This window comes from Lasioglossum baleicum, chromosome 10, assembly GCF_051020765.1.
Source record: "Lasioglossum baleicum chromosome 10, iyLasBale1, whole genome shotgun sequence".
NCBI classification, from domain to species: Eukaryota; Metazoa; Arthropoda; class Insecta; order Hymenoptera; family Halictidae; genus Lasioglossum; species Lasioglossum baleicum.
This window is the reverse complement of record NC_134938.1, coordinates 1,999,588-2,024,150: the sequence shown is the minus strand read 5'-3', so window position 1 is coordinate 2,024,150 and position 24,563 is coordinate 1,999,588. Positions and strand designations below refer to the sequence as shown.

The window sequence follows — 24,563 nt, the reverse complement described above, 5'->3', positions numbered from 1 at the left end:
CGACACCCCAGAGTTCCCCTAAATGACGTGTCAAAATTTCATTAAGTTCGGAATACTTTCCAGGTAGACGCCTTTTTTTCTACCTGCCGACTGGTCTAATAACCAGACGCGAACGATCGAACACAATCGCGTGCGAACTGTATAAAAGTTTCACGGCCGCTGTTATGCTCACGTAATAACAGTGCGACAAAACAACCGTGTCAAACAAATTGACGACCTGTGTTGTTTGCGGCCGCGGGAATTTCGCGCGTTCTGTTTTTATCGGTTGCGCAGTATTCCTCGGTGATAAGCAAGCACACTACGTCATCGTCTACTAGTTACTTCGTCTTCGAGACGCGTAATATGTAAGTAATGATTAGACCGCGGATTTTATGTATTTATGATAAAAATGGGTACGTACAATTGAAAGCGGCGGACATATTAAAAAGATTTAAGGACATCAGTACATATTACTTTCAGCTTAATATGAACATTAAGCTTGATAAAGAATTTTGATTTGGCACCTACGTCTTGCAATCAATGCAAACATTTTTTATCTCCACGCTTATATTAGCTTGCCGAGTTGTTGTTGTTGTATGCGTCAAATCTTGTAATCGAATTTTAAAGCACTTTCCGATGAGCTAGAGACTTGAAACTTTAAACATTGCTCAGAACTGGATGACAATGCGATATTAAAAAACAAATTTAAAAGAAGACGTTCGGGAGAAAAAAAAATTTTAATATTAACCGTCACAAGTGACGATCGATTACTAATCGATAGATTACAGACGTGACTGGAACGTTCGTCCGGTAATCTAATCATGAAAAACATTATCGAGCTTGCCAGTCGTCGTCAAACTGGTCGTCTCGAAAGTGCATTTTATTGCAGCGCATTAAACAATTTATTGGATTAATCCGAAAATCGAAAGATCCGCTGATTAAATCACACCACTGCCATGGACGATGATGATTTTACTCAATTTACACAGTTTACACAATAATAAGTTCGCTCAAATTGATTCACGTGTACGTTCAGACGAATTTATCATTCTTCTCTGTGAAGTGCGAATGGATCTACCGTTCCGAGAAGTATTAAATGATTGATTCCGAGGAGCCAACTACCTTGACATCGAGCCATAGTCGATTGTATCGTGAGGTAGTATTCCTTTTCAAAATAAAATGCTTCTCCACTGCCATTCTGTTGAACTTGTATTTTGGAGCGTGCAAATACAGTGAAACGACTTAATATTCGGACGCTCTAAAAAAACGATAACTTTTTTCCTATTGTACTATACGATTTGAACTTTTTTGAGAAGCTAGAGCAATTAGTTCACTACACCGGATGTAAAAAGAAATTTTTTCAAAAATTGAAATTGATCGGAATTACAGTTATGGTTCCCGATTCTTATATCTTTTAATACCTGTCGTTTTGTTCCCGCATCAACCGATTTCGATGAAACTTTCACAGTGCATATAATTGACACAGATCTACAAACTGTATTTTTAAATTTTCTAAAATCCCGAACAATTGCAATTTTTGACAAAATTTCTTTTCACATCGTGCAATAAACTAATTGCTCTAGCTTTCCAAAAAAGTTCAAATCGTATGGTACAGTATTAAAAAAGTTAACGTCTCCTTTAGAGCGTCCGAATATTAATTCGTTTCAGTGTATGCAAAAATTTCCAAGGCTTTCCGGCGATTCTATTGTACTTCTTGGCCCGTCCGAGCATATGTATGCACTATTGTACGAGTTATGCAACCAGCAAACTAATTATCGGTTATTACGCGTTGACATGTTGCCGGTTGCATCAGCAGCCTATTCGGCAAGGCGCGAAAGAATGAAAATAAAGATGAAAAATTTCATTGCGGTAAGAGAGAGGAATGGTCAAGGTAGAAATTATTAGTGTGCTGTCATATAGTGATCTTGGGAACAAGAGAATGTTAGAAAATTTCATGCTATTAAGGGAACGTTGACGTACACACGGTGCTTTCTTTTTGCGAAAGTTCCAGTACGGTAGCAATGGCGGATGATTAGATTCACTTGTCGTGCGGTGTGTTGGTTTTCATGGACATGTGAGTCAATTTGTGCGAATCTATGCGTGCCATTTTTCTGAAGACATTCACTTTTGTGTTTCGAGTATTCAAATAAGTTGGAGTGGGGTAAGCTGCCCACCGAAAATGGAGCACGAGCGTCTCTGAGAGTTAAAAATGCTTTCGAACCTTGTTTAAAATGCGTCTTATTGCATTAAATACATTGTTTAGTTTTATAGTTACCCACACTGTGTATGGACTTACCCCATTGTGATAGTACGGACTTGCCCCTTCTAGTAATATTCGCGGGGCAAGATCATCTTAGTGTTTTTTTTCAATAAATTTTAAAAAATACAATAAAAACGGTTAATTTAATGTAAATCTACATCAATATTTTTGTTGTACTTACCTAAAATAACAACACAGAATATACATATTAATAGCTTGTAAACTATTGCACGTTCAAGGTAACCTCAATGTTGTACATGTATTACCTCGCACGTGACTGTTTGGCATTGGTTGATTTACGCGAGGAATGCACCTTCATTCCTGTGCGACATCTATGCAGAATAGTTCGTACTAACTTATACTACATCAATAAATACAAGCTAGAGAAATATCGTTCATAGAATAAAAATAACCAATTAACGGACTTGCCCCGTATACGGGCTTACCCCGCTCCACCTTAGCTGTTCTACCGAGCAACTACTATATGTATTTAAATACTAACGCGTGCAATCGATGCGCTCGATCGTTGCCAATTAATCACTTTGGCAAACATGTAATTAGAAAATAAATTGTTGTTGATCCGATCGCTCGGAGGCACCGATGCGATTAATTCACACGATCACCGGAAAATCCCGACAATTCTTGCAAACTTAACAAACCTCGATTCGCAGCAAAGAAACATCTGCGTTATTTTTAGCTAAACATCGAAACTCTTTCGAAGATCATTCTGAAAAATAAAGCAGAATTTTCACTTAACTGCTTCTCGCACGCTCTATTAAGCATTTCCTTAACATGTACATAATGCCTGAGAACAAAAATAATGCACACTATATTTACTACTCTTGCGCATCGCGGCAAGCGAAATAGTTATTTTCCACTTTCACATTTTTTTTTTTTAATTTGTTCTACAGGATGAGCCATCTAGACATGATCGGTCAGTGTTATTCCATCTTCCTCCGCTATAGTATAGCGACCTCGGGGATCAAATTGCGGTGTGTTTGTAGTGATCCAGACACCGGAAGCCGAACCGGTAATCTTGATAGCGCCATCCTCGAGAGACGTAATCTATTAGCACGTTGCTATTTTATTCGAGAGACGCAAGGAATATCGAAAACTTACACGAATCTGCAGTATCTAAATTGAACCGATCAAACCATTTCTTTATTAAGACGATATATATTTTATGCATTTCTTAATTGTCGACCTATTTCAGGCGAATAAATCGATTTTATGAAAATTGGGAAACCTTAAAAATAATCTGGATGTTCGACAAAGGAACCATTTCCTTATTAAGAAAATATTTAAATCGAATTATCGATTTATTTCAGACGAATAAATCGGTTTCATCGAAATTAGAAAACCTTAAAAATAATCTGAACGTTCGAAAGGAACCAATGTATTTATTAAGAATTGTAATTCAGACGAATAAGCAATTGATTTGAGAATTAACAGAATTTTAAAAATAATCTGAATGTTCGAAATGAAGCACCAAAGAAGATGCATTTTAGTTGTTATTTTTGTAAAAACATTGTAGTCGATATTTTTCTATTCGTCTGTAAATAATGACAGTAAATTTTCAGAACAGTAATGATTGTGTGCTTTCGCTCTCGAACAGGCAATGCGCGATATTACGATGTAGATTGCAGTACCCTGCGCACGCGTGTATGCACACACGTACCAACACACACAGTATGCACAGCAACCTCATTCGCCCTTGAACTACCGGCAATATTCCGTGTCGCGTTCTCCAGGAGAGAATTACGTAATGTTTGCTTTATCAACCCTCAGCTGTTTCCAAGGTGGGTTTAATGAGGCTCACGTGCACGACGATTTACCGTGTGAATGACGATGAATCACCGTGTGGTGTCTCTATTCGATTTTCACTTAAGTCCTCGCGCTTGCGATCGCACTGGAAAAAACTAAACAACGTGAAAGTACAACAATCGACTCAACCCTAGACCATAAACGAGCGCAAATAAATCGACAGAATTTTTATTCCATTTCTAATTTAATTCCTCCATTGAGAAATCGAAAAAAATTGACTGTACTCAAATTCAATGGGTCATAAACTAAATCAAAGTTAAACATAAATCGACTGAAATTTTAATACATTACTAATTTAATTCCTGCATACAGAAATAGAGAAATTGACACAACTCGCATTCGGTGGACCATAAACGAGCGCAAATAAATCGACAGAATTTTTATTCCATTTCTAATTTAATTTCTCCATTGAGAAATAGAAAAGAAATAGACTGTACTCAAATTAAATAATCAACTTTTTATTCATGATTTTTTATCGTAGAAAATTTTAGAATAACTGTTATTTTTGGTCCCCGGATTTGGACATTCTCCGGGATCGAATTGTACGATTGTCGGGAGACGAAGGACACATTTGAATTGCGCGGAGCAGCCAGCAATTAACGGCCGCTAATTAATATTTTTTCCTTCCGGTGGCAACGATCTCTCAGCAACATTCTAGCCGAGTCTGACTAGCGTGAGCGTGGCGTTTCGCGAATTTCAAAACAGCAGTGCTCTCCGTGTAATTGCAACTTCCTCGGTTTTCTGATCTTATCTGAGTGCATCGCTTTATTATCCGCGCCGAACAATTTCTTCTCTGCCTCGAAACCTGCAACTGTGTTGTACATGTGTGCACACTCTTAGGTTGGCGATACTTTCACTAAATACGGTAACCGCGGATGAATTATCGCGATGGGGTCCAGTAAGATCCTAGGAGTCTAATCTTAATTCGCATATAATGCGACGAAACACGGCCGTTCTCGTTGACAAGAGGATCCTTTCATTTTCGTTCTGGCGCAATGCGTTGCAATATTCGCAACAGCGTCTGCTACGAAATTGCGCAAAGCTGCATCGCGGATGCTCGCGTGACAACCCTGAGGATTGCATGATGCTGCGAATAATAGATCGGTGGCGCTGTCGTTGAGAAAGAGACCTGCTCGAGGTGTGCGGACAATTTATTCGAAAAAGATGCTTTAGCTACCTAGATATACTTTTACTGAGTCCCACAAGGACATTAGAATAAATTTGGCAGATTCAGGTGCAGGAACAATCGTTCAAACTCTAATTACCCGATGTTCCGAATTTTCTGATGGCCTGTCCGATCATTAGCCACTTGTGCTAGGTCTCGTAAGGAGATTCAGTCCAGCAACACTGATCTGGAAGATCTGGGTCCTGGAATCCCTGAAGAAAAATTGATTTCTAACGATTTAGGTATAGCCACTTCGAAATCTTGAAGAGCATCGCTTTAAAATGAGTCGTTTGACCAAAGAAACAGATGTTGTCCTACGTAGCTACACGTGTTTCCAAGTGGGACTCTTCGTGTCCGGTAGAAGAGGAGCCTAACCTAAATGCTGTAATTTTCGTAGCCAAGTTCAATTGATTATGTTCTACAAGGAAATGGAGTCCAACGATACTGATCTTGAAGATCTGGGTCCTGGAATCCCTGAAGAAAAATTGATTTTCAACGATTCAGACATAGCTACTACGAAATCTTGAAGAGCATCAGGTTCAGCAAGGAGTCCAACGACACTTAAACGAAGAATTAAGGATTCTCGGTGAATGGATCCAAGAATGACGAACGTTGAAAAGCATCGTGCTGCGAGCAGGTGTTCACTGGCACGTGTTTTGGTAGCTACTCTTCGTGTCCGGTCGAAGTAGAAGAGTACCGTGCTGTTCCAGAGCAGTGATTCCGGTCAGCCGGAATAGCGGTACTCGCTCGGCCGTGCATCTTCGTTCTCCAATTATTATACTGTTTTCCGCGAGCGTTCTCTTACGCCTGTTGTCGCGAAAGCGGAAGAAACTGCGTGCTGGACGCGTCTCGATAAAATCATTTCAGTTTTTATCCACCGTCTCGTGCGGTCTCGGCCGCACACACTTCTACTCTTTCTGTGTCTCGACACACGAGCGAGCGCGCGCCGTATAATTTACTAGAACTCTCTCGTTGTTCCTCCTCCTCCTCCTCCTCCTTCTCCTTCTTCTTCTTCTTCTTCTTCTTCTTCTTCCCCTTTTTTCTCTGTCTTCTTCTTTGACATTCCATTTTATTTTTCCACCACTTCTCCGCTCTTGTCACGCCGGAGATGAGAGGCGCGTCCGCATCGTTTGAAGACTGTTTCTTCCTTTAAACTGACATGGTTATTCCTGCACGGGAAATCTTAGATACTTATCGTTGCTCCGCGCTCGTTTAAATCGCTCGCGCTTTCCAAAGACACGAATCCGTATAGACTGTACCCTGTTGCCAGGCTAGTTCCAGCTTCAAGTTCATCTCTGTTATGTGTACAGATTCCCGAGGTCACTTCAAACAACTTTTCCCTTTGCGAAATTCTTCTCAGAGGCTTGATTGTCGAGATATTCACGAAAAATGCGGGCGAATCACAGCGCGGCTTCTACGAACAGACTCCGCCCCGGCCAATGGCAGCGCCACGCTCAACGGGACTCCTCCTCTTGCTGTGAAATCCGTGTCTTTTCGTTGATAACTCCTGAACGAAACGTCGGAGAAGATTTTCGCAAAGGAAAATGTTGCTTGAAGTCACCTCAAGCGTCCGTGTGAGGAAGTAGAACATTTTTTGGACCGATTCCAATTAGTTCATCCAAGTAGATCGGAGCGTAAAGTGACATTGTAACTAACAATTGGCCCGGATAACGCTGTTTACGCAAATTAGGGCGACGTTCGACGCGTTGGCTGTTTACATTTATATTTACATACAATATCATATATCTTTATTCACAAATATATGCTTTTCGGCGTTACATTTTTCTTAACTCTAACTTATACTAATATTTACGATAGTATTTACAATCAGTGCTTGTCTTTACTCCCCTCTACTTCTGTCCTTACCTCTCCTTGCCCTCTCTTGTCCTTCGCTACTTCTACACTGCTTTGTTCTCCCACTCCTCTCTCTCTTTTTTCTCCACCCTTTCTCTATTCTCCCTTAGGTTCCTACCCCAATTTGCACCCTTCCCATTTTCATCCAGTATTCCTTCTATTTTTCCTTCTATTTCTTGCATCTCTTTACACCTCGCCACGAAGTGTTTCAACGTCTCCTCTATTGTATTCTATATACATATTAGATATTATATTTGACGGTCACCGGGTGAGTCGAGAGAGAATGCGAACGGAGTGGTGGGAGGAAGGAGGATGGAGGCAGAGAGACACAGAAAAGACGGTCCTCCCTATGGTGTATGATGCTCGTCCGCGAAGCAGAAGAGAACAGAACAGAACGTGAATCCGGAGAAGCGTGCGACGCGATGGAGCGGCGCTGCAGCTGCGCTGGATAGTTGGTTAAGGCATGTGCACCGAGTAACGGCTAATTGGCCACCTTTCCTCTCCGAGAGAGGAGGGCCGTCTCTCTTTCTCGTGGCCCGACTCGTGCCAGTTTTGTTCGTTCTGTCGTGCGGTCTGTACCGGGCCCGAGAGCTCGAGGGTACCTCGAGAGCTCGAGCTGTGTAAAGAAAGCCATGGAGCCTTCTTCACGCGCTGCGTCGCCGTCGAAACGAGGACGCTTCCTTTGACCGCGCGTCCCATCGCCTCCTTCGACACCATTGTTCCATTACTACAGCCGTCGAACGTGATTCTAACTTGTTCCACGATTTTCCGTCAACTGTCAACGCGACCGACTCTGTCAAGTTCTGTCAAGTTCTGTCAAGTTCTGTCAAGACGCGTGTACTGTGCGCCGCGATCCGCTCGCAAGTGATCCGTGATCCTCCGATTTTTCTGGGACTAGCTGCGAGCCGTGTTGATCAGGTTTGTGGACGATTCATAGAACCGTGGATCATTCGGGAAATTATTCTCTGCGTTGTTATGGGGAAATTGCTTGACTCGATAAGATGAAGACGATATATGATATTGGTAGAAGTTGTTTGTTTGGAATTGTGGCGTTTCTGTCGTGACTGAATAAAATCCGCAGTTCGTTGATCAGGTTTGTGGACGATTCATAGATCCGTCGATTTTTCAAAATCATTCTCTGCGTTATTATGGGGAAATTGCTTGACTCCATAAGATGAAGAGGATATATTATGTTGATAGAAATTGTTTGTTTGGAATTGTGGCGGTTCTGTCGTGAATAAATAAAATCCGCAGTTCGTTGATCAGGTTTGTGGACGATTCATAGATCCGTCGATTTTTCAAAATCATTTTCTCCGTTGTTATGGGGAAATTGCTTGACTCGATAAGATGAAGACGATATATGATATTGGTAGAAGTTGTTTGTTTGAAATTGTGGCGTTTCTGTCATGAATAAATAAAATCCACAGTTCGTTGATCAGGTCTGTGGACGATTCATGGATCCGAGGATCTATATATTATATTGACAGAGATTCTTTGTCTTGAATCGTGTCGTTTCATGAATAAATCAATTCAGTGAAAAGCGGAATCTTTTAATTGAATCTCAACACTGATCGTGTGTACGTTTCTTGGGAAAAAATTAAAGTAGAACTGTCGAAAGTATTTCTGTGTGCGCGCGGTTATGGTAGCTGTTTTTCTGCCGTTTAATTGAGCCTAACGCGGTTAGAGCAGTTTTATGTTCGCCCGAGTTGTGCACGCGCGTTTTTGGCGCACGTTCGCTGCGTGCACACGCATATCGTAGCGGACGTTTGCTTTCTATTTTGTATAATAATATTGTATATTGTATACAGTACAAGAAATATAATTAAATAATTAGAGAGGTTATTATTAGACTGCGGATGTTTATGCATTTTCCAAATTTTCTCGACAAATTCTAAGCAAGTGGAATGAAATAAAATCCTGTTTTGTAAAGGGAACAGCCTTTGTAGATCGAAAACAAATGAAAATTGTAGAAAATTCTATCGAATTTTATATTCTAGCATTTTTTGAACATTTTCATAAGCTATAAATGCATAAAAATCTAGAAGAACTATACGGTACCGTTGCACACCATAGAAATCTCCCTTAAATGGCGGAGCGAACATAACAGCAACGTAAAATACGTTTTACTGCTCGATTTAACCATGTTTGGGAAATACCAAAGTAATACCGGCGTTTTTCTGCGGCAATGAAAACCGACTGTTTTACGTAACGCGATCGTTCTTTTTACATACAGGCTTGTTCAATCGTTTTCCTGATCTTATCTTCAGCGATTAGGCTTGCAACAGGTACGCACGTTCGACTGAAATCATTCCTATTACTGGACTAAATCTGAGGACGTTATACTAACTGTATATCCACAGTTTACACTCGTTAATCGAAACGTTTATCTGTGTCCTATAAAAAATGTTCACAGGGTACAGAATCATGCAAATTTCATCCAGCCAATTTTTTCACGAATGCATAAAAACCCTCTAACAACAGGTTTGAAAAATGGAATAAAAATTGGTCGCATCTCTTAATGAAAAATAGTGTCAAAAATTTTCTAATCTTTACTGTTTCATATTTCATCCAACCAATATCTTCATGAATGAATAAAAATCGTTTAATAATAAATTGCTTTCATTCCTTAATGAATTTTTCGCGTTACTATATTCTGAAATTGTTCTAACCTTTTTTCCTGTGATTGATATTTCACCGAAACAGTAGCCTCACGAATGAATAAAATTCCTCCAATAACGATTTTGAGAAATAGATTAAATATTGGTTTCGTCTCCTATTTTCTACGGTGTTTTGAATAGTCGCAGGGCGTACGAACCGAGGTTCACGAAATACGCTTTCTTCGTCCATAATCGCTGGGCATTCGCTGCAGAATCAACAAGTCTTGCTTTTACCTGTTCACCGGAGCCGAACATCGGTCGATCAACGATTCTCAATTTCTCCGACAATATATCTGTCGCAGACTTGTTCCAGATATCATATATTTTCTCACATTTTTGCCAGACACAAGAAACAAAAACGTCACATCGTCCGAGAGCTACTTGATCCGTTGCACGTTCCCGCTGAGAGAAATTCGAGTTTAATTGCTCGCGAAATGCGAGTCCGAGGGACACGTGTTACCGCCATTTTCGAAGAGTTTAACGACGGGTTAACGGGTTACCGGTTTCGAACTAATGAGTTTTAGACACGAGAAGTTTAACCGGCTGCATGATCTCTCAGATGCACCCGGGGATTTACCGTGCAATTAATTAACAAACTTTTACGCGGGGATAAAAACAACTTTTGCCGGGCGAACTTACGATGTGAACATTAACCAACTGTGTTGGGTATAGTGATTTATTCTGTTACGCAAGGGAAACACGTGCCCGCGAAATGGAAACAGACAATTTTTATTGAAATGCATTAAAATGCTCTTTGAATGCATTTCTGAAAAGAAAATGCATTAAATAGCTCCATAAATGCATCTCTAACAGAAAAATGCATTAAATAATTCTTTAAATGCATTTCCAATATAAAAATGCATTAAATGGCTCTTTAAATGCCTTTCTGTAAAAAGTGCATTGAACGACTCTTTAATTGCTTTTCTAAAAAAATGCAATAAATAATTCTTTAAATGCATTTCTAAAAGGAAGATGCATTATATGTGTAACTCCTTTAAATGCATTTCTAAAACAAAAATGCATTAAATAACTCCGTAAATGCATTTTTTAAAAATGCATTAAATAACTCCGTAAATGCATTTTTTAAAAATGCATTAAATAATTCTTTGAATGCACTTCTGAATAGATACATTTAAAAAAATGTTTTTTGGCCCCAAAGACACGAATCCGCAGAATTTGACGGACGAAGTGTCAGTAACGTAATAAAAACAATTTGTTGCAGGTCCCCACGCGTAGGTGGGCCCCTCTCGCAGTCGTTAGCGATGATCCCGCCGACGATGCACGGCCACGAATTCAATCAACCCCTGTCGAGGGTGGTTATGGTTCGTAAAACGGATCAAAGGACCTTCAGTAAGGGCCGAAGGGGTGGCGAGCCTCTTCTGGAAACGGTAACCAGGGAAACCGTCGAGCTTTTCAACGGTGGTAGAGCTGAAAGGAAATACACGTCCGAAACCAGAGACATCGTTACTCCAAAGTCGAACAGGTATGTATCGTTTTCTATCGAAATGATCGGAAGGGAACTAGTAAGGGAAACCTAACTTCCTGGGACGCGTATAAAAGTGGTATGTTCGACGGACGCCTATCCGTGTCTCCCCTAGCAGAATTTAGTATAATAAATCCAGAAAGTCGAACCATAACTTCCCCTCCTTCGCACCCCAAAATGTTACAAATTCAAACCTCTGTAAAAACGTTAAAAAAATTTTTACAGGAACGAAACTTCCACCAAATTGAAGAGTGAACCCTCCTCTTTAAAACGAGACCTTGAAAATTGATCTATGATTTTTTTTACCCGTTTTATGGCGAAAAAAATAGAAACTAGCCGAACTAGTGGACCTAACTAATACGCCGCTCGTAGTTGTCCGTATGCCCTGCGTTCAAAAATCGATAACTCGGCCGAAAAAAATCGTAGATCAATTTTCAAGGTCTCGTTGTGAAGGGCAAACTTCAAGCTTCAATTCCGTGGAAGTTTCGTTCCCGAGAAAAATTTGTCAACGTTTTTACAGACGTTTCAATCTGTAGCATTTTTTAGGAAAAATGGGTCCTTGGTTTTTAAACTGCTGCATCGTGTAAAAATATCTTCGAGGAAAATGAACAACGGGGTGCGAAAGTAGAATGTTCAAGCTGTAAAATGAGTCCAAGTTTGATGCTGTACGATTGTTTCTTACAAAGTTATCGTAGGTTAAAGTTAACAATTTTTCGAGTGCAAAGCAAAATACTACTATCCCAGATTTGAACATGATCGATTAACGAGTACGATTTTTAGAAGAGTCGCGGAGAACGTATCATTCGTTTCTGGGTAAGAATTTTTCAAGATTGAGAAATTATTTACGTATGCTCCTTTTGTTAATTTTCACTTTCTATAACCATAATCTTGTGTTTCGTTAGTTGCCAGAAGAGTAAGAAAGTTTAGCGAAATTTAATCAGATTTTCCGTTTATTTAGATCCTGATAGAACAGACATTACACATTATAGCATTATACATTTTGATTGTACATCAGTTTCTGTAAGTGTAAATTATAAATGTTTACAGTGTGTTCGAATTGAGATACTAATAAAGTTGATTTTCCAAAAATAATTCAGACACGCTGTATACATACTTGAGATCAATTAGACTGATCTTGTTGTTCAAATAATTCATGATTCGCCTGTAGTATATTGCTGGTAAGATAATTGATGTTTAGATCAGCTCATTGTCAACATGGAATTGCATGATTCAAATAAAATTGATATTAGAACATTTCTCAGTTTGTTACTATGAGAATAACTGTTGCCTGTGAATATTAACTAAGCATGACATTTGTTGCTCACCGGTGAACGGAGTTGAACAATGCTTCATGTTGATCTTGTTTTAATTATTAACCATAACAAAGGGTAAACTTTACTTTACCGGACTCAACATTTGTGCCTTTCTCCTATAAATTATGATGTATTTGGTATGTAATCCAGTAGATTTGTATCCGGGGCGGCTGTAGATCGAAGTTTCGATCCTGTAGGATCAATGGTTCAGGAGTTATGCTTGATTAAAGTTGAGCAATCTGCACTGTTTTTGGCAGGTAAGAGGACGCCGCCATATTGGTTTGTAGTGACGACCGCGAGCCGCTTACCTTGCCGTCCCCGACCTAATCACCATCCAACTCGGTAAGCGGCGCGCGACCGTTACTACAAACCAATATGGCGGCGCCCTTACCTACCAAAAACACTGCAGATTGCTCAACTTTAATCAAGCATAACTCCTGAACAATTGATCCTACAGGATCGAAACTTCGATCTGCAGCCGCCCCGGATACAAATCTACTGGATTACATACATCACAATTTATAGGAGAAAGGCACAAATTTAATTACAAATTAAATAACAAATAATATCAACAACAAGCAATTACACACATAAAGAATATTATCCTCGTAAATTATGTTTACTATAGAACAAATAATGATACTGTATAGTTTATACTAGAATTTTAATCCTAACCTTCATCGATCAACAATAAATCGCACGAGAGACGTGTGATCGATATTTTCATCCAACTGTGGAAATGATAATCCACGTACATTAATTTACAATTTTTAATCGTTCTCACACATATGAATTCTATTTTTAACACACGTAGACGTTACAAATACAGTGGCACATGTTAGATTCAGATGTTCCGAGAGAAACTTCGTGTAGATGTTGCAAATTGTTGGACGTACGTGCACAAAATGACGAAACAGTAAAATATTAATGAATTCGACGTATACGATAAAACAGAAAATGCACAATGTTAAATAAATTCGACGGAGTGTCGCAAAAATATCGCGAGCGAACGTTCCGCAGATTAATTATGACTGCAGCGTTACCAATAATGGTAAAAAAGTCGTTTTTATCGAACACGATCGACGGTCTTGCCCTTACAGCCTGACCTCTTTACTTTTATATGCAATTTATGCTGTCCTTGCTTATGCAACTGAATAATTTCGCGAGTTGCATATTCCACAGCTCGATTAACGAACGTTGCGTGTCTAATGTGAAACTTCGCCGCGTCGAATCTTCGAATTATAAATTTTATTCGATGCCCGGTGCAGTCAGTTGTACAGCGACGCCGCGCCGTTGAATTTGTCCAGACAGTATGTCTGCCATCTTCACTTTCATCTCTTCGCAGGCTTGTTTGACTGGCAAATAAACTATACGCACTGGTCGACTCTTAACGATGCACTCCGCAAATATTGCATCGTCAGTGTTTGCCGATGCAGCCGGTAGCGAGGAAGTTGAATGCACAAACAAATAATTGTTGTTCACAGCACAACACGGCCAGACATCTCTATGGGCTTCAAGTGTTGCTTGAAACTAATGGAACTATTTTCGAGAGGAAATTGTTCGCATAAATAATTCGTATAACAAGCATCATTTCTCTCGGGACATCTAGAACATGAAAGCCAAACGATTCCCCTTACTTTGACGGTCGAAAGACAAGGTGGGAATGTTTCAGTACGGAACTAATGTTGATTAATTTTTGGGAAAATCGAAAAAAGTCAAAGTAGGAGGACCTGTGACCCTCGAACGGTGGACCATTCTAGTGACGCGCATTTCAGTTGGGTCTAAACTGACCCACGGTGATTAATTAGACTGCGAATCTTCATGCATTTATGGCAAAAAGGTTACAATGATTTAAGAGAGCAAATCTATTTCGTCTCAGCTGGTTAAAATTATTAAAATAAGAAGGAACTATTTACGTGGCTCCAGTCGCTTGCAATTGGTGCAAACATTTTTTAACTGTTTCCTTTATCTCGATCGACAATTTGTTAATAAATTATATTGATGTTTTCAGCAGACTGGTTCGATCTGATGTTACATTGTTAAATTGAAAATTTATATATCTAATATTATTTGACGGATTAATATTGATAAATTTAGAAATATTATTAAATTGAAAATTTATATGTCTAATATTATTTGACGGATTAATATTTATAAATTTAGAAATACATATTATTAAATTGAAACTTTATATGTCTAATATTATTCGGAGTTCGTATATCACAGGCATGCAGCCAACACGTGGTCATAAATACGTAAAGAATTTCAAATAATTTGTTCAGTTAGCAAACGCAATTATATTAATAATTTTTCTTGAAAATGGTCTAAAAATAGACCGAAACGTTGAAAATTTTGCGGTGATTTGCAAAATTGCTTAGTTCAGTAACATCAGATCGAACCAGTGCGCTGACAACATCAATATAATTTATAAACATTTTTTATTTTGCATAAAGATCCACAGTCTGGTGATTATATTCGAGCTGGCACTCGACAAACTAATCGTTTCAACTTGCTGCTCGAATATTATATCATCTGAATCTTACGTTTGCAACTCTGGGTCAAGATAGACCCGACCGCCGTCGTCGCGGGGTTCAACGGAACCTCTATTATCGTGTTGTGTACGTCGTAAATCGTTACCCCTTGTAGTATGCCCTCGCTCAGCGTAAACGGAACGAAAAAGAAGGTGGTTGGCTTTGTCGACCAGCTATCGCCCGAAAGGTATTCACCTAATCACCTAATTAGTATAAAATAGTAATTATAGTCTGGCCAGACAGCGCTCCCAACGAAGCCGAACGCTATAAATAAACTTCGTTCGATGATCGGGCGGGGAAAAGTCTCCCCTACTCTCTGTCTTTCTCATTTCTACGTCATCGTTCTTTTCGGGGCATCGTTAGGGTCGATGAATGGCCTTCTAATTAGTTTGAATGGTAATGAGTGTTGATGTAGGCAACGGCCGCGAAGCCGAGAGAAAGTTCGTCTAGCCTTCAGAATTTCTGAAAACGAGAGTCAACGGGTATACAGGGTGTCCGAAAAATATTGTACCCGAAGCAGATGATTCCCGAAGTCATTTCGAGTAACTTTTACCTTTGCGAAAATCTTCTCCGTGGCTTCATTTGGGAATTATTAGCGAAAAACCCGGACCAGTCACAGCGCGGCATCTGCGAATAGGCTCCGCCCCGGCCTTGGGATCCGCCCACCGCAGTCGCGCTGCGATTGACCCGCGTTTTTCGCTAATAACTTCAAAACGAAGCGGCGGAGAAGATTTTCGCAAACGAGAAACTTGTTTCAAATGATCTCGGGAATCTGCCCTTTCGAGTGCAACACTTCTCGGACTCATTAAATAAAGGAAACTAACGATTTATTAGTTCTCTATTCGCCAAAAATTCCGCGAATAAAAATGTTGTGTGTGGAACAGCGGTCAAAAGACGATTAACGAAACGGCGTTCGAACCGCGCAGAAAGGTAGCGGACCGCGAAGCAGACGGCGCGCAACTTTCCAAATTTACGGTCGCTAGCAGAACAATGGGCATCGGTGCGTTCACCGTTAAATCTCTCGGTAAAGGGTTAATAAATTCCCGGTCGGCGCGAGGCAGAGCAAGAAAGAGGATGGAGCAACCTTTCTTCTGGTCGACCGTGGCCGTGGTCGAGGCAGCTCGTAGGAAGAAGGAAGTAAAAGCGAGCGGCGATCGTGTTTGCCGCGCGGCGAGCACGACTCGCTCGCGAAACCTTCGCGTAATTCTTTGATGCGTTACTCTCTCTCTCTCTCTCTCTCTCTCTCCCTCTCTCTCGATTTCTCTCGGCTTCTCTGACGTTACTTCAGCACCTGATTGCTGACACTGTAAACGCGCTGAGCTGTTGCGTGACGAAACGAGGCACACTCGAAAGAGCTTCTCGCATACTCGAAATTCTGTCGCTTCCATGGCTTTAGCTCGCTTCCAAGTGAATGGCACTGATTTCCATCTAGCTTGAACCCTTCTTCACGAAGTCCCAATAGAGTTTTGCTCGCCGCAGCAATCGAAACCCATTTATCCTCACGGTAACGTCTCGATATATCCGAAATCTTCTGGCATGTCTTGCTAAAAACCTTGCACACCTTTTTTCTATGTGATTATTTTTTAATGAAACGTCCGCCAGCATGTTCCCGACATTTCTGCGGTTAAAAAGAGTCCAAACACGATACGATTCGGATTCTATTCCCGGGTGTAATTCACGATTCAGTGGAGCCTCTCTTATCCGAACTGTTCGGCGAAGCGTTTACTGTGGAGGTTTCCTTCTCGGCTGGAGGATCTAATGGATCGTGAATGATCCGATCTATCGAAGGGGACACTCGGAATCGATTCTACGCTTTCTACGGTCCGCGTTCGGTCACTTATACCGAGAAGAGACCAGGACTCTCGAGAGTCTGTCCGTGTTTCGACGCGAATTGCCGTTTTAATGTTGCGCTTACTTGTTTAATTCGGTTTGATTCAGCATCCCGATGAGCGAGAAACGAGGCTGAAGAGAAACGGATGTTAATTCGCCGCCAGACGAATGTGTTTTGCTTGTCCGTCTGGAAACGTTGCGCCGAAGAGACCCTTGTTAATCAGAGAAAGTAATGGAGCTGTTCTTCTTCTCCCTCCACCCCCCCAAACGAAAATAACCGGGCAAACTTTTATTTTCTCTCTTAATTGATCCGCGTTTGTTGCTCCTCGTCGTGGGATTTCTTTTTTCTTCTGCACGATTCTGAACCGTTCTGTAAGCCTGATATAATAATTTTCTGAGAGTGAAACTAACAAGGCTTTGAATTCATGACGCACGTTGCTGTTTATTTTGATCTGTTGGATAAAGCGACGTGTATAATATGACGAATCAACTAAATGACTCACGCGAATATGTTTAATCATCCCCGAAGATCCTAGAAATTGCTTTTGTTCAATCAAACAGCGATAAGATAACATTGTTATCTTGCTGCGGATGTAGCCATCGGTCGATCACTGCAACTAGCAGTTGCAAGCCGAAATCTGATCGAGACCTTACAGTAGATTTCATTTGATAGAACCGTCCATTTATATTTGTTTGAACGTTTCGTGCCTGGTCTGCTAAATAACTGCAGCAGATCTTCGCAACATGTAAGTGCCTGATACATTAGCGAGGTGTAGTATTATAGTGAATGAATGAATGAACAAATAACATTTACTTCTTCTAGCTTGTCTGATGAGGGACAATGTCCAAGTGTAGCACAGTGAACAAACACAATGAAATATTAAATAGTTTGTTGAAAAATATTTGACACGTAAGGTGTAGCGGGGTAAGCCCGCCCTAATTTTTGGCAAAGTTGGACTTTAAACTGATGTATTTTCTGTTCGGTGTGTAAAATCTTAACATTCTTGGTATCAAACTCTTGCCACAGTTATTACTGATGAATTAGTATTATGTAGGATTCTAATTTTGCTTGAAAATTATCATTTCGATAGGATATTGTACAAAGTGCCAACTAGGACGCACTTGGCCCGAAAATGGGGCAAGTCCGTCTCTGAGAGTTAAAAATGCTTTTGAACCTTGTTTCAAGTGCTACGGCACAAGAAAAGAATGATTAACAAGCCTGCTATACAATGGTTCTTATTGCATTAAATTATATTGTTTAATTTCATAGTTATATCCATACAATACGGACTAACCCCACCGTGATAGTACGGACTTGCCCCGTGTAGCAATATTTACGGGGCAAGATCATCTTAGTGTTTTTCTCAATACATTTTAATTTCATATTTGTTGCACTTATCTAAAATAAATTGTAAACTATTGCACGTTCAGGGTAACCTCAAAGTTGTACGTGTACCTCGCACGTGACTGTTTGGCATTGGTTGATTTAAGCGAGGAAAACACCTTTATTCCTGGCCGACACATCTATGTAGAATAGTTCATAATTACTTATACTTATACTACATTAATAAATACAAGTTAGAGACATTTCGTTCATACAACAATAAAAATAACCAATTAACGGACTTGCCTCGTAGACGAACTTACCCCACTCCACCTTATCTATTTTTTAGCTGCTGGCATTCTTGCTGAGGGGGTGAAAATAGCTCTCGATACAATATTAACCCTTTGCACACGGTTGTCCCTTCTGAGGCACCACTAAAAATTGCTGTACCATTATTCAAAATATTGTTTACATTATTAAACATAAATGGTGAACATTGCAAAGCGTTACAGACGAATATCTCCAAAAATATTCATTATACGCAAAAACGTTTCCGATGAAAGTTGTTCAGTACCGAAGGGTACATCAAAATAGAGTTCTCAAAAAATAAATACGTGTGAAATATCTCTCAACGAACTGTATCCTGTACAAACTTGGGTAATGTACTCTGTTAGAGGTCTTTCACCCTGAATCACGAATAGCTTGAACGCATCGCTTTCAAAGAGCCGAAAGTTCGAAATCGCTTACACACATCGCAAACCAAGTCGTAACTAGTCCCGTTGTCCCAAAGGGATTCCCCATAGAAGTTGTTTGTCAGAGCCTGCACTGTGTTCCCCACTGTGTTTCCACTGTCCCGAGAATGAAAGGCCCGTTGTCTTTCCCCATCCACCATGTAATCTGTTTAACTTTTGCAGGTCTAGGACGGATTCGGTCAGATCGAAGTCCCCCTTGACAGCGTCGCCGGCATCGCCAGGACCACTGTCCAATTCCCTTCATGGCAGTTTTCATGGTAGTTTAGGCAGCGATGGCATGTCCTACAGCAGCGCCAGGTCGTCCTCGGCGTCCCCCGACTCCGCAAGATGCTTGTCCACACCGGTAATTATGCTGTTAACGGTCTATTAAGTCTATTAATTAAGGGGATGAAGACAGCCCCCGAAGTGGGGATGAATAGCCTACTTCTGCTAATACATCTTGAGGGCTATTTTCACCCCTTTAGCACGAATGTCAGCAGCCAAAAAAATATTTTTCGACAAACTATCGGGTTGGCAAGAAAGTAATTTCGGTATTTTAAGGTGAAATAAAACCGCATTTCTTTATTCAACCGATGAACTTTAATCGATAAAATATTTTCTTATTCTTTCTGGCAAAAGATCATCGAACAGAAGAGGAAATCACTTATTCTATTTCACCTTAAACTACCGAAATTACTTTCTTGCCGACCCATAATATATCCTGTATAAATTTCATTAAAACCGGTGTGTTGCAATTTTTATTGCATTTACTTTTTAAAAATGAATGCCACGCGTGTGCTTATTTCTCTAGAAGTTCCAGAAATTGGGGAAATATCGCACCAGAATGGCACGCCCCTGAAACGAGAGCCGGGGGTCGGTAGAAAAGAATCATTCCCGAAGCTGACAGTCGTAGATTAGTCACCGTTGCGAGAGTAACGATTTCCCAAGGCGATGCACGAGAGCATTCAGACATGTCTCTCGAAAAGGGAACGGTCCTGAGTCATCGACAGATGGCAATGTACCTTGATGTCGCTCGTAGGTACTTTCGGAGGCGTCGCGTGCCAACGCAGCGATCATTCAGAAGTCATCATTACGATGGATTATTGAAAATTCCCAATAGAAAACAAAAATTCCAGAGCAATTCTTTCAGACAAATCCTTTCGAAATTCTCGCAGAAAGATTGCGAGAAATGCATTCAGAAAATTCTTCCGAAAAAGGACTCGTTATCGTCGATTTTCCCGTTACAATGCCTCCGCACGATTTTTCTCGCGCCGCGCGCCGCGTCATGATTAATTCATGTGTTCACAGCTCGCTAACTTCACTGGCTCGGTTTCTCTGCAAATTCGCGAATCTCCCGTAATCAAAAAGCAAGAAGACTCGAAATCCCTAGTTTCTCTATCTCCTAGTTGCTGTGTGCCACTTCGCATGATACCCGCATTATACTCCGCTATCAGGAGCCGCGTTTTATCAAGCATCAGGCGAGGAGCCGCTGCTCTAGATTCGCAGGGAAGTAAGAGTTGCATGTGCTACCGGTTTCGCGGATACCTAAAGTGAGCTAAAACTTCGCAGCATTCTCGTTTTTCTTTTCGGGGCAGATTATCTGAACGGATAGCGTCGTCGCTGTCAAACGTCAGAGGTATTTTATTGCACCGCCCGGTTACACTTTCACCTGAGGATTCGAACAATTTCGGAGCCGAACGAATTCCGGGAGAAACGCGTAACCGTTTTCTTCCGTGGCGTGCAGCTCGTGCTGGAAATGATCGCGTTCCGATAGGACGACGGGAAATCGTTCCTGCCAGTCAGTCCTCTATCCATTGACCATTCCACATCTAGGTTATTGGGAACCGTCATCGTCTTTATTGCTGCCTACGCGTCATTTTGTTTTTGAATAGTCGCCGCGCGCCGCTTCGGCCGAAAGCTATTTATCTTCGTGAAATGATCGAGGCGATCGATCTTGTTGGCTTTCCCCCGATTTCATCCTTGAGTGATACTTAGCGAATCCGCGGCGAACGACTCTGTGATTTATAGCGCTTATGACGCCTCGGCGTAGGTCGTTCATTTAGGGAAAATAATTAATTCAAACTCGAGACCTCCCTCGATTTAAATTTCAAATTAATTCATCTTAAGAATTTCTCTTAATTTTTACACTCAGCATTATCTCCGTATATAAATAACTTTCAAAGGACCCGTGCTAAAAAGATGTGTTAACATCGGACCGTTAACTGGGTCGTTTCTCGATCACGAGCGCCATTTTGCTAGAAGTCAGTCGTAACGTACATTGTTTTTCAATCCTCGTTCGGCTAAATCAATTATGCGACACTCTCTGTGTTTGTTATAGATAACAAAGACTGACACACGTAAACCGTCTGTGCGCAGATTGGGCCCACCGAAAGAATTCATCAACGTCTGCCTCGAGACGCACAATTACTTCCGCTCGAGGCATGGAGTGCCACCTCTTCGTCTCAGCAAACAGGTAAAACGACATAATCATCGAATTCCCACCTTTTTCTCGTTAGGTACACTCTTCAACTCGCTAACGATTTCATTAGAAACGGGCGGTGTCGGTGTTGTGCAAATGAATCGCCATGCAAACACGGGGGCGGATCTAAAACGAAGCTGAACTGTCTATTTAACAGACAGCGGATCTTTATGCTAAATGAAAATGTTCTTCCTGAATTGCAAATTGCAACAAACTCGAGTCAAATAGTTCTCTTTCTTATTATGTTTAATAGGTTGAAAGTAATGTAACAATGTTTTAAAATTCTTCTAATGTTGGTCTAGAAACTGTTTAGGGACTGTTTTAAATTGCTTAATGTAAATGGCTTAATTTGCCTGGTAAATGGCTTAATGTAATTTATTTATTTCGCAGTTATGCAAAACGAGTCAAGATTGGGCCAACATACTGGCGACTAGGGGTAGGTTAGAGCACAGGGCGAACATCGACTACGGCGAGAATTTGTACTGCATGTGGAGTTCGAACCCGAAGACCGTGGTCAGCGGCGATGAACCTGTAAACGAATGGTGAAAATCAATCAAAACAAATGTGAAAAATCAATCAATATGTAAATACTCAATATATAAAAACCAAATTGTCCTCCAGGTACGGGGAAGAGGCGCAGCACCAGTACGGAAAAGAGCCGACCACCCTGAAGACCGGCCACTTCACCCAAGTAGTATGGAAAGACAGTACAGAGTTAGGCGTCGGGATGGCCAGGAACCGGAACGGCGAAGTTTACGTGGTCTGCAACTATAATCCTGCTGGGAACTACCTGGGTAGCTTCACGGAGAATGTCCTTCCACCTGGAGGCTCCAGTCTTAGTAAAAAGATATCCTTTATGCCGCGATACACCATGGACGATCAAACGTGGCAACAGGAAGCTTTGCTGGCTCATAACGAGTACAGAAGACGACATCGTGTCCCTGACCTGAGGTTCAGCGCTGAATTAACTTCTGCTGCCAAGGTGTTTTTCAACAATCGACTTAACAATTTTTTGATAAAACCATCGCCAGAATGTTCCCGACATTTTTCCAATTGAAAAGAGTCCGCACACGATACCATTCCGATTGTATTCCCTCGTGTGATCCATGTTTTAGTGGGAACTTCTGCTATCCGAACTCTAGATAGCCCGAATGACCCAGCGTCGAGAGCAACGCTCGATTATCAATTTTTCTTTCTGTATCGACAGGCGTGGGCGAACACGTTGCTGGACACGAACAAGCTGATCCCGCAATTATCGTCTCCCTATGGGGAAAACATCTACTCGATGCAGTGCTCCGATCCGAAGCTAATTGTACCGGCACGGGAGGTGGTCTCGAAATGGTATTCCGAAAAGAAGGATCACAAGTTTGGCACTGAGCCAAAAGTCCTAAATACATGTGCGTAGAATGCGGTATAAAAAGAAATCCCGATATTCGCTTTAATAACATTCCGCAGACAGAAATGCCCCCTTCATATAATCACCTTGAGAAGATATTCTCCTTTTACACGCAAGGTACAGGGTCAGGCACCGGTGATTGATCTCGTGTCAGTGGTTGACCATTCTTTCGAGAAAGGCGCGATAGATAAATCTAGTTTCTCATATTAATTAATAACATTCTGTAGACAGAAATGTCTAGCCCCTCATCCGGATCTTTATGCAATTATGGCTTCCAAAAATCTTCAAAATATTCTGAAATATAAAGTTCAACAGATTTTGCTACGATTTTAATTTATTTCAAATCTAAAAACGGTACTGCCACGGAAAATAAAATTCTATTTGATTCGATCTGCTTAAAATTCATCTACCGGTCACAACTATCAATCTATAATTTAAACATATCGTTATATCGTTTTCCTATTAACATAGTAAGAAACAAAATGATTCTCTATTTTACTCCAGTTCGTTGCAATTCAGGTAGACAACTTTTAACTCGACTTATTGGACACTTTGTAAATTGGTTCTTTGGAACAGGTCATTTCACGCAAATCGTATGGAAGAACACCACCGAGATGGGCATAGCAATGGCGAAAAGGGATGGCAGTTGCGTAGTGGTAGCCTGCTATCATCCGAGGGGTAACATTGTCGGACAGTTCACGGAGAACGTGTTCAAGGCTATCAAGAGCACCTGTTAGACCAACGTATCCACGGACCGTATAGTTTTTAACAAACGTTTGCGAGCACCCATGAGAAATATTCTATCCCATCAGATACACCTTTTGTAATGATCTTTTTAGTTGACTTTTATACAAATCGTGCGTCCAATTCAGGAAACTACAAATCATAATTAGACAGTGGATTTGATGCGTTTCTGACAAAAATGATGTTATATTATTTTCAATCCACTAAACAATTCGCTGTCTAATCGTAATGTTCGTTAAACGGTGACTTTATTGGACTACTTAATTACTGATTTCATTTCAGAGTTAATAATCCAATAATATAATAACAAATTCCTCGTTTCCTTGCGAATAAATTTTTTAGTCCCGCGTTCACCACTTTTGTCTTGACCGCTAATGAATTACAATTAAAAAAGAACATTTCTTTTCGCGGATTTTGTATTAATTATCGACGCAGCGCGCGAACGCGTTCCACCAAAGATATAATTTACGTTTGCGGACGTTTCTTAACATTTTACACGGTCGAGTCATCCCACAATCTTGTCGATAATGTATTTAAATGCTGTATTTATATAATCGTATATAGAGACGACGATACGCATAATATATGTATATAACACAAATGTTCATACACATAGAATAAAAAAAGACATTCCACGTACTAGACGTTATCACTTTGTCTCTTTCCGACGAGTCAGCCGATACTACATATATATGTCATTCGTCGATGACGATGATGTTCTATCGCGTTCTCGTTGGCCAGATTCACTGCGAATTATTTATATATTAATTTAAACGTAAAATTGCGCGAAAACAGCGAACGTTGTTTTTGATATGTGACATATTTGTGCCGATAATTACGAAAGTGGACTAAGTGAACATTTAAGAAAAATGAGTTTAATTCAACGTAATCTTGAATATCTTTTTCCTTCATAAATATCTCGAAACGAGAAATATATAATACTTGGATCGCTTTCATATTTATGGACACATTAGCAGGCGACGATGATCAATC

The 24,563-nt window shown here is 40.5% G+C and overlaps 1 protein-coding gene across 7 annotated transcripts in view; it reads left to right on the top strand.

Annotated features, from left to right (window-relative positions):
* LOC143212513 (uncharacterized) overlaps positions 1–24,317 on the top strand; it is a 33,912-nt gene extending 9,595 nt beyond the window's left edge. For 2 of the 7 annotated variants that reach the window (XM_076431347.1, XM_076431343.1), the window contains 9 exons: positions 10,962–11,222; positions 12,003–12,035; positions 15,182–15,253; positions 19,135–19,315; positions 21,290–21,424; positions 21,821–21,972; positions 22,052–22,412; positions 22,638–22,827; positions 23,403–24,317. In XM_076431347.1, the coding sequence (XP_076287462.1) occupies positions 11,002–11,222; positions 12,003–12,035; positions 15,182–15,253; positions 19,135–19,315; positions 21,290–21,424; positions 21,821–21,972; positions 22,052–22,412; positions 22,638–22,827; positions 23,403–23,563 (1,506 nt within the window). In that variant the 5' untranslated portion in view covers positions 10,962–11,001 and the 3' untranslated portion in view covers positions 23,564–24,317. The other 5 variants (XM_076431348.1, XM_076431346.1, XM_076431344.1 and 2 more) reach the window with 5 other exon arrangements.
* The last annotated feature ends 246 nt before the right edge of the window (positions 24,318–24,563 follow it).